Source organism: Juglans microcarpa x Juglans regia, chromosome 5D (assembly GCF_004785595.1).
Source record: "Juglans microcarpa x Juglans regia isolate MS1-56 chromosome 5D, Jm3101_v1.0, whole genome shotgun sequence".
Classification (NCBI taxonomy): Eukaryota; Viridiplantae; Streptophyta; class Magnoliopsida; order Fagales; family Juglandaceae; genus Juglans; species Juglans microcarpa x Juglans regia.
Window position 1 is genome coordinate 30,816,237 of NC_054602.1, and position 11,444 is coordinate 30,827,680.

General features: G+C 32.4%; 2 protein-coding genes across 2 annotated transcripts; both read left to right on the forward strand.

Moving 5' to 3' along the window:
- Positions 1 to 327: 327 nt before the first annotated feature.
- On the forward strand, positions 328 to 1,130 carry LOC121264058 (RING-H2 finger protein ATL51-like). The gene has a single exon (XM_041167102.1). It carries the CDS (start codon positions 473 to 475, stop codon positions 959 to 961), a length of 489 nt encoding a protein of 162 aa, XP_041023036.1. The 5' UTR covers positions 328 to 472; the 3' UTR covers positions 962 to 1,130.
- A 586-nt stretch (positions 1,131 to 1,716) lies between these two features.
- LOC121266278 (RING-H2 finger protein ATL33-like) lies at positions 1,717 to 2,660 on the forward strand. Its single transcript, XM_041170058.1, has one exon. It carries the CDS (start codon positions 1,927 to 1,929, stop codon positions 2,443 to 2,445), a length of 519 nt encoding a protein of 172 aa, XP_041025992.1. The 5' UTR covers positions 1,717 to 1,926; the 3' UTR covers positions 2,446 to 2,660.
- Positions 2,661 to 11,444: the final 8,784 nt, after the last annotated feature.

Genomic DNA, 11,444 nt, shown 5'->3' on the forward strand with positions numbered 1-11,444 from the left:
TCCGGCTTGTTTATGTAATTTATGTTACATTCAATTCAATTCAATGCGAAATTATTTATTGTGTTATTTGTGTTCTTACCTTAGTTTGGCAGATATAAGGGGGTGGGGTTTACATACAGTTGACAAAAATGGGATATGGCCAAGGTATCTTATAGGGTAAAAGAAGACGAAAAGTTGCTCTTGCTGGCCCTGCAGACTTGAAACCTTTTCGATAAAACCATTTTAAGGGCATTTCATCAACAAATGTAATGAAACAGAACCAGATCTTATACCAAAATATAAATCTTAAAGGTCATTTTCCTTCTCCCTCAATTCGACCATGTCCGTGTCACCCACGAAAACAAGTGACACAGTGCTTTTCTTTTGTTAACATATATAGGCAAATGTACAAAGAAACAACATTATAAAAAGATCGAGCATGAACCCCTAGTCACCTAGGTTTCTTCACCAAGATAATGTTCTTTCTTCCTTCATGGATGGAGACCACCGAAAGTTTCAATTTAGCCCAGTTTTTATTGGCGTTCTTGGTGTTATTGCAGGGGCAATTGTGGTTGCAACATACCATTACATTGCTGTTGCCTGCTGCAACCGGAGGCTGGCAGCACAAAGCCCACCTAGCAGACACCAGTTAGCCCCTCAAACCAACCAAGAAGATAGGCCTAGCAGCACAAGCAATTCAATGGTACAACTCCTTCCAGTTTTCAGATACTGCAAAGAAACTGAACAAGAAACATGTGCTGTGTGTTTGTGTGAGTTTAAGGAAGCCGAGGAGATTCGAGTATTGCCTGAATGCCTACACTTGTTTCATGTCACTTGTATTGATACATGGCTTAACTGCCACTCTAATTGCCCCCTTTGTCGTGCTGATACTATGCCTTCGCGGCATGCAATCCTGTCTTTGCCAAATAGTCTGGCAAGGCCGCCACCGGAGGTCCATGGCTTGCAGGATTATGGAGCTTGATTTTCTTCTTCAAATGATTGATAGATGGCTTTGCATTTCAAGCCTGCCAATCCTGTTAGCACGATTGAATGTATAGTTAAACGGCTCCAACTGCTCGTGGCAATAGGTAGACTGTGCATTTGAAAGATAGAGGTAAGCGTTTGGTCAATTGCAAACATGTTAAAATCATCGTCATATATACGTTTTGGTATTAATTATTTCCGCAATCCGTTAGTCTTCATTCGTAGAAAAACTATTCTTGTTATCTATTCATATATATCTCTTTCTCATTTGAAGTTGACAAATTCAAACAAGAAGTTGGGGTCGAACAATAATCTATTTTTTGGAGATATGGATCTTGTAACATCAGCCGGCATGCCCTTGGCAGGTTAAAAGGTCCTTTGTTTGAATCTACATTAGAGGTCAAAGCCTCAGCCCAGGTAGCCTTTCACAACCTGATTATGGCTTTCTGTTCTGGGTCGTACAAACCCACAACTGCTGCAAGAAAATAAGGGCAGCTTAGCCCAATTAATACTTGTGTCTTTGAACCCACATACTGATAAAAGAGTACTGTTATATTTATAAAAAAATTTTATAATTGACGTATTTTTATTTTATTTATTAAATTTATTTTATAATAAAAATAATTTTATAATTTGATAAATACAATAAAATCACTTTAATTTATAAAATTATTTTTGTGTAATTAGACTATTCGATTTTTTATTTTTGCACAGAAATATAAATTCTAGGTAAGAGAGTATTGGCGTGTTGCGATCATGATGGTACGTGAGCTTTGTCTTCTATATCCTCCACCTTCCCCGTCAATTATTGCACCTAAAAATTCCAGAGAACCCCACCGTTCTCAGATGCTAACGTTTTCAGCTCTAACTCCAAGCTCCTAAAAAAAACCAGAGAGGTAAAAAAGAAAAAAAAAAAAAAAAACATCAAAAGCATAAGCTGCTGCAATACCACTCTCCCCCGCCATGGAGAGCGCCCCTACCATTATCAGCCGACCACCGCCTCCCTTCCCTGCACCGCCCCGCAGCGTCGATTTGTCCCCGCTTGAATTCGTTCTCGCTCTCGTCGCCGTGGTCACCATCCCCGCCTTGGTCTACACCTTCTTCTTCGCCGTGAAGTGCCCTCCCAACCCTTTTCGACGACGCCACCGGAGCTTCTCCGGGAGACTCTCCAGCGACAACGAGGGGAGCATCAGCAGCAGAGAGGTGGTTTTGGATGTGAAGTTTGAGAAGGAAACCCATGTCAAAGACGTTGAAGGTGAGTGTCCGGTGTGTTTGTCAGTCTTTGCCAACGGCGAAGAAGTGAAGCAGTTGAGCGTCTGCAAACACTCTTTCCATGCTTCTTGCATCGATTTGTGGCTCAGTTCTCATTCTAATTGTCCGGTTTGTCGTGCTTCTATCGCCGTTAAGCGTCCTAAAGGCACGGCCTCGGCCAGAGATGAAGATAATCAGCAAGGTTTGCCGGATGCCTCTGCCTTGGTTTGACAGTATTTACCGAGATTATTCTTGATCTTCCTCTCCTTTATTTTTCTTCTTCTTTTGGAAAAGTGAGTGCTTTTTTTGTTTGGCGAGAAGGCTAACTGTTTTGCTTTTTCACCACTTCACCGAAAAAAAAAAATGTAGTGTAAGTGTTGGAATCATGAGAGGCTTCGAGCACCAAGGAGATGAGGGAATTCAAGGCAGGCAATTAATTAGGGTTACAGATCTCTGACATTCTGTTTTGATCGATCCTGAATAATTTCTGTTCTAACACTTGAGAAATAACAAGTTTGAAGCCCTTTACATCAAGATAGCTAGACAGAGAATCAAATATATTTGATCAGTGGGCAATCCAAAAAAAAAACAAGGCACTAAAGCTGTATTAATGTCGAAAACAGGGTACTTCAGATCGATAAAGAACAAAAACTGCCATTAATGCTGAGGAAGCTGAGAAATGGAAGAGAAGGAAGCGTGTGCAATCCCATAGTTATGGAACTCGGAGAAATCCCAGCTCTAAAATCTCATCCAAGTGTCAGAAATATCTCCATATGGGTGGAATTTCATATTTACCTTTAATCATGGATGTTTGTAGAATGAAGTGACACGTTACTGGGAAAGAGCCAAATCAGTTTCTGGGCTCTTTTGCCTATTCTTTTTGTCCTACTTTTCCAACCCTCTTGAAAAAATGGAGTACATCTGCAAAGTGACCTTAATGTTCATACTTCTGCATAGCTTCTTGAGATGCAACATTTGATTGAACACTGAGAAATGATCCTTGTCCAGTGCACCCATCACTGTGTTTATATCCAAATTTTACTGTATTTAATGTTGAAATTATATTTATCTGCTTCCTTCCTTCCTAACTGTAGAGTTTAAACAAACAGAGAAAATAGTAAAAAGGGCAATGGGTAACTGGAATCAGCATTTTCTTTTCTGGAGAACCCTAGAATCAAGCCTCTGCAATCGGTGGCCCCTACATACAGTGAAGAGAAGAGAGTATGGGAATCTTATCACAAGGGCAAGACAGTATGATTACTAGGAGATGAGATGAGCAAGTGGGACGTCTCACTCATTTTAGAATTTTCTTGCTTCTAAAGTCTCGTTTAGGTAGACCAGTACCATTATTTATAAAACCCCCTATAAACCGGAGAGAAAAAAGTTGATCGACAGACAGCTCACCAAATTCTTTTAAATTAAGGTTTCAGGAAAATGTTTGATTTGATCAGGAAATTTGCATCTGTTTTTCAATGATTCGACTGATGACTTCCTCCCTAGAGATCATGATCAATTTTATTTTATAGTGTTATAATTTAGGGTACTTCTACAAAGACCAAGGGTTGCACCAATTAAATATACAGTGTTATTAATCGGACGGTCAGACCATAGATTATTATAATTTTTAAGTAATTGTGTCCATTAATAATAAAAATAACAAAAAATTATAAAATAAAAAGTTGCCTTTTGGTTCTTTGAGGTGCATGATAACTATGCTATATATATTTGAGTAACGATGGAGATAGTTATTTTTATAGTAGCTTCGTGTAGGAAAATTTTTGAGAATATGCTATACGGGATCGGGATTTACTTTGCAAGAACGAGTCTGAAAGGCCTAGCCACATAAAAAAAATAAAAAATAAATTGAGAGCAAGTATGATTATTTTATAAAAATATATTTTATTTAAAACAAAATTATAACAAAAAATTTGTAAAAGTATTCATGTCTTTCATTTTCCTCCCGTCCCTTTCGATCCCCTTCTCCTATCCATAGAATTCAGTTACGTTGTTTTACTTTTACCCCCGGCCTCTTGCAATCCCCTACTCTCCACCCTGTTCCTGAAAATGAACCACAACCACTCAAGATAAAGCCTTAAACCCCAAGAAAATGCATCACAAAACCCATCATTAATCATTGCCACCCAAAATTCTCACTCACCAAACAAAGTAGTACTATCACCGGCCAGTTGCTCATGGATCCCATTAATATAGCATTTACAACAAATTCATATAAAGGTATCATCTTTATAACCTTTTAAAGCATAACTCATACAATTAAATTGTCTTTTTTTATTAAAAAAGAAAACCCCAAGATAATCATAATGATTGCTGTTAAATTTTAATAATTCGTGATATTGATGCTTAGTGATGAAGCTAGCTAGCTTTTATAATCATGTATTTGTTGGAATGTAACATGGTTTTTGGATATTTAGACAAGTGCATAGAAATGGATATGTCTATGGGTGATGGTTATTGATAGTGATTTTTAAAATTGATTTTGTCAAGAATTCCTATAATTTATATCATTATTCTAATTTCTTATCATCTATGAAAATATGTTGTTAATTTGATTAGAAAAATTAAAATGAATTGATTCATGTAGTGTTCGAGTCAATCCAACATAACCGGTTTATTAAATGAGTTATAGGTAACACGACTCAACTAGTTATTAATCCGTTAGTGTTAAAGAATTTTACGAATTTAATTAAAAAGATCAGGTTAATGTTAAGCCATGTAGTCACATAATATCCATATCTTGACACAATTACACAAATATGACTCATGGATCCAAATTGCATCCCTACCCAAAATACACTCATTTCATTATCAATTGACACGACAAAAATTTTTTCAAGATCATCAATCCTAGTCTAAGCCAATAATCCAAATTAAAGAAGTTGTTGTATAATAACTATGATGGGAATACTGCATGACAAACTGATTGTCGAAGAGAAAAATAAGGCTTTACAAAGGCCAAAGGGAAATTAACTTTCTTCTTGCTTTTATTATGTTTCCAATTTTTTTTTATCAATTTTAATTAAATAATACTTTTCTTTTTTAATTAACACTGAGTGTCCAAGAACAAAGTCCCGACTAACCCGAGTCCGAAATTAATTCTATGAACATATGAAAGGCCCATCGAATGTTTTCTTTTGTGAGAATTAACAGGTTTGTAGAATATTATGTTTTCTGTAATATCCTAGCTAGCTAGATTGTGAAGACAATGGGTTGAATCTCATGATCATATTGGTTGGTTCACTTGTCATGAAAGCATTGCTTAAGTGCTATATATGTATATTAGTGTCATGTTTTGTGTAAATTAAAAGTTAGCTTTACAAGTAATTATAGGGAGCTATGATTATATCTTTTGCTTCTTTTAAATAAAAATTATAATTATTGATCTTCTTGAAGATCTTTAATATTTTACATGCTCAGTGCATAAATTACAAAATAAATAAAGAGCAATGCTACATACTGATTTACAAAGAGAGTGAAGTTTAACAAAATTTTTTATGAATACTGATATATAATGATTGAATTATGTCATACTTCTAATCTTCATATAAGATATATAGACCGACCCCATCGTCTCCATCCTGTAGGAACTACGAGATCATCCCAAGGATAGTAGTAGCATAAAATCTTATGTGCTATATACAAGTCCCCATGTCTTACTAAAATACACTAAAACGTACATATAATAAATAGATATGGATTTAAATATTAAGTTGTTTAATGTGTTAGATAAATTCTCAAATCCTATTAAAAATATTAAAATATATACAAAAAGTTTTGTGTAGTCACTTTTACGTATTCCTTGTACACTCTACTAATGTGATTGGTTGTCACTCTTTTATAATATAAAATAACTATTTTGATCAATTACATCAATAGAGTATACAAAAAATAAATAAAAGTAATTGTACATGACACAACTCTAATATATATTATGAATGTAAATATATAGTTGGTCTCCATTCTTCCCCAACTTCAACAAATTGGCTTTCAATTATATTATACCCACCTTGCCTCCACTCGGCACCATGTCCCACTTTTCCCCTCTTTTCTCTTGATGTGAATTGTTGTTGACATTTTCCGCTATTAACGCTTGTTTGGATTTAAAATTCAATTTAATTTATCTTATCTAATTATTATAATTTTTTTAAATCTACACATAAAATATAATAAATAATTCAACTTTTTAAAATTTTAAAATAATAATAATATTAAAAAATAATATTTTATTATATTATTCATAAATTATTTTAATTTATCTCTAAATTCAAACCGGACTACTTCCTCTATAAAGGAAAAACATCATTCTTTAGGCTCCTTTTTAAAAACATGTCATTAATTTGATGTTATATCCTCGATGATTGTCATAACAACACGGTATTGCATAAAGATAAAATCATAAAGTTGTTTGGGGTTTGCTTTAGCTGTACGTAAATCAGGATTAAAGTACGAGTGGTGCTACTCACACCCACACGCCCAAAAAGGTACCGAACAGCGCAATTTTTTTAATTTTTTTCTTCCAACATTTTTTAAATTACTTTAAATATTTTAAAAAAAGAAAATAAAATGTATACATTTATTAAAAATAAAATTCTTAATTATGAAGTAATAAAATAAATTTCGATAGACAAATTTGATGGGAGTAGTGTTCCTCTTCAAGTATGTGAAGTTTTTAAATTACTTATTTTTTTAATGCAATAATATTCGAAATATAGTCTTTACATGTGAATAGCTAAGAGCCTAGAGGAGGAAATTTCCTAATGTCGCTTGTCTTAACATGTGATCATCATGTGGTCTTAACTCGAGGTGCACACGTGGGATCCACATGGTTGGTGCCGTGGGGTCCAACACTATATGTTATACTTCTTACATGATTATATCTTTTCTTCTATTCTCTTAAAAAGAGAAATACATAGCTCATAAATAAATTAAAATTATCTCATAAGGGCAACGCTAGGGATCGGATCCCGTTCAAGCATCCTGTTCAATGTTTTGAATATCATATCGGACGCTGTATCGATTAAGGTATTAAAATGAAATATTTCGATATCGATATCATTTTATGTACCGTTTTCGGATAGTCGATATATGAATAAATTATATATATAAATATATATAAATTATATTTCAAAATAATAATTTATATATGAATAATTATATATAAATACATATGTATATAAATTATAAATAGTCTAATCTGAATTGAAGGTAAAAAATTGAGACTGTAGTTTGAAAAAATGAAAAAAAAAATTAAATGTTGAAATATCGGTTGGTACGGGCTAAAATATAGGCCGGTGCGAAATATATGTAATACATATACCAAGGTACGGCCCGTACGGCATATTTCGACTGTACTGGCCGGTACGGTATGGTATTTAAAATAGTGACCCCGTTACTTTTTTTTTTTAGTTTTTTTATGTAGTGATTAAAAAATGTTGTTTAATAATATTGTGAATTTTTTTCTTTTTTAAAAAATATTTAAAAGTGTTAAAAAATGATGTAAAAAAACACCTTTAAATATTTTTTTCACATAATTTTTTTAACACTTATAAATATTTTTTTAAAAAAATAAAAAAATTTATAATATTATTAAACAATATTTTCTTAATCACTATGTAAAAACAACTAAGAAATAAAAAAAAAAATTCGGAACAGGACAAATGAACGGGATCCCCCAACAAGATCCCTATCATTTTCCTATCTCATAAAAATAAATTTATATGTTGATTTGGCTTGATACGTTACATTAGATTATAATGTATAATTTTATAAAATAAATATACCATATCATATTAAATCATATCAATTTATAATTTTATTTTTATAAAACTCTTTTTGAATTTAGCACTTCTTTTTTAAAAATTGCTTAATTTTCATTTTATATTCTCATCTTCTTCTTTGTCTCTCTAGGAACAAATTAAAGAGCACTTAATTAAATATTTTGAAGGGAGTCTTCAGAGCTGGGGTTTTGGGGGTCTTAAACTATTATTAATCAAAAAGTCCTGTTATACAGCAACCCCAATACCACACACTCCACTTTAAAATATATATATAAAAAGAAAAAAATACTATTCTAGACTTTTTTTTTTTTTTTAGAAATGACTTATACAGAACTTGTCTATTTAAGACTTATACTTACTATTATTTTTTTATTTTATGGTTTTTGTAATTCTCTCTATTTTTAAAAAAAAAAATACTTTAAGTATTTGCTTGCTAAAGATTGAATCCTTTTTATGCGTCAGATTTTAGGCACTATCATGCATGTTTATTTGGGTATTATTGATTTTTATTTGGGTATTATTGATTTTAATCCACTATAGTACTGATTCCACTAGATTTTTAAATTATTTCGGAGAAGCAACTTAAATTATAAGAGTAAAATACTAAAATTTGAATGATCATAATATAACTCTTACTTTTCTTGCAAACATTGAGGCCCCATTTGGATACAATAAATATTTCATCTCATCTCATCTCATTATTACAACTTTCTCAAATTCTAATACGAAATATAATAAATAATTTAACTTTTTTAAATTCTAAAATAATAATAATATTTAAATAATATTTTATTAAATTTTTAACTTTATCTTAATTTATCTTATCTCAACTCACTATTTAAACCGCACCTAACTAATCTTTATTACCAATTCATAATAATATTACCACTTCTCTTCTGTTGTTGTTTTGCTTTTATTACTTCCGTCATTTATTATTACTTTATTACTTGTCTTTTACACTTTCTATATGTTATCGTTTTGTTGATTGTTACTTCTATTTGGTCCCGTTTGGATGGTAAGATAAAATGGTTTCAGATAAAAATTAAAAGTTAAAAATTAAATAAAATATTATTAGAATATTATTTTTTAATATTATTATTATTTTAAGATTTGAAATAATTGAATTGTTTATTATATTTTATGTAAAAATTTGAAAAAATTATAATGATGAGATGAGATAAAATGAAATCGTTTCTATATCCAAACGGTGCTTATTCGTTATTATGGTTTCATCTTCTTTTGTCCATAATATTTTTTTTCATTTATTTATTCTGTTAGGTTCAATAATACAAAAACATCATGTATAATAAATTTTCCTCAATCAAGTTATAAATAAAATTAAACACAAATATAGGCTTTTTTGTTCCCTCCATTTTCTAGGCATGCAATCAATATACACAAGAAAAAAAAAAAACAGAAAGAAAAAAGGGCTTCATATTACATGATTAGATTGAGAGGCAAATTGAGCGAAAAGTTATTTATTAATTATTAGTTTTTAATTATTTGATAATAATTTGATACCAGATAAAAAGATAGTGAAATGATTTATAATAGAGTGCGGCTATACATCAGTCGCACTCTCCGCATACCTTACATGGTGTTTATTTATTTTTTCCTCAACACACTAAATGTGCTGCGGTTACAACTAACAGTAGGTTGATATAAATAATTTTTCAATCGAAAAAGATGGTAAATAATTTTTGTTTTCTCTTATAATCTCAATAGAAAAACATGGATTGACAGGCATGTCAAAGAATAATTTCATTAAGGCCTTGTTTGGTTTCACAAACATTTAAAATCACTTCATCTCAATATTGAAATATTATTTAAATACAAATATTTTTCAATTTCAAATTTTTAAATTTTTAACTTTTTTATCTAATCATTACAATTTTTTCAAATTTCTAAATAAAACACAAAAAATAATTCAACTTTTTCAAATTTCAAAACAAAAATTATATTCTAAACCTCTCTTAATTTACTAATTTTTTTATTCAATTTTTTCCCTCTCTTTTCTAAAAATTCTATAAAATCTTAATTCTAATTATTTAACTATTATTCATAAATTATCTCATTAATACTTACAAATTTCTCAACTTTATAATCAAACATGCCTAATGTTACGAAAAGTTTTGGTAATTATATAAATTCAAATACTTTTTAATTTTTAAAAAGAAACGTAGAATCGTAACCATAGGTGGTATGTTTGAACGACAATAGTTTGGAGGGTGGCCAAAAAAATAGAGGAAAATGCTAGTCCCACCGCTCTTCCTTCCCGCTTGAGTGTCCCGCTTGATGTGGCATCCAGATGGCATGATTTAATATATTAAAAAATGTCATCTCGAAAATGGCTACTTCTTCCTCCCGAAAACACGCTACATTCTTCTCCCTCCCCTCTCCCTGCTTCTCGAAAACCCTTTCTCAAAAACCCTATCTGCTTCTCCCTCCCGAAAATGAAAACGCTACATTCTTCAAGCCATCTCTCCCTCCCGAAAATCCTCTCCCCTCTACCTACATATGCTTGGTAAAGTTACATCTCTTTTAATTTATTTTCCTGGTTTGTTGGCACATCTTCATTTTAGCTTGTCCAAATGAATTCATATTTAGAAAATTGCCATGTGAACAGACTCGAACCATGTAGAAGATAGTGCTGGACAAAGTGACTCTGTTTTTTTAGTCCTAATTTTGGTCTCTGTTTTTTAAAGATGCTCAATGACATCTCCACATAGGCGCTTGCATCATTTGTTCTCTGAAGGTTATAAGATACCACCAAAATTTGCCCAAAGAAATGCGGCACCACCTGCTATCTCTGTAGGATTTTCTGTACAAAATACACTATCAAACCATGCAAAATCCAAAAATAACAGAGGTAGTTTAGTTTGAGGAAGAAGGAAAGCAATCTACCTCTCGGATTGGAGGTCGGATAGAGGAGAGCTACAAGAAAGAATACCGGAAATGGGTCTCTTGTGCCGTGCAAACTAGTACCGGTGCTAGACAAGATCTTTCGGAGAGGGGTGTCGGGGGGTTTTTGCAAGGGGCGAGATCTGTTGGGGATGGGTTTGGGGGGTCATTTTTAGGAAGCAGTAAATGATGTTTTAAAAAAAAGAAAAAAAAAGTAACTTGGCATTCCATGTCAAGCGGGAAGGAAGAATGGTTGTTGTAGCAGTGCCAAAATAAAAAAGAAAAAACAATAGTTTGGAGGGTACACGACAACGAATTCTACAATGCGACATCTTTGTACGAACTATTCAACTGAGTTTAGGAAGACCATACCACATTACTAGGGCTATACAAGAAATCAAAAAACCGATCATGACCGACTCAGACCGGCTGCCGGAGCTAGGAACCGGCCGAAACCGACAGGGAACCGGTCAGCCGACGGTACAATTTCTTCAAAACCGATGTGGGTTGGTTCGGTAGCGGTTTGACCTGTGT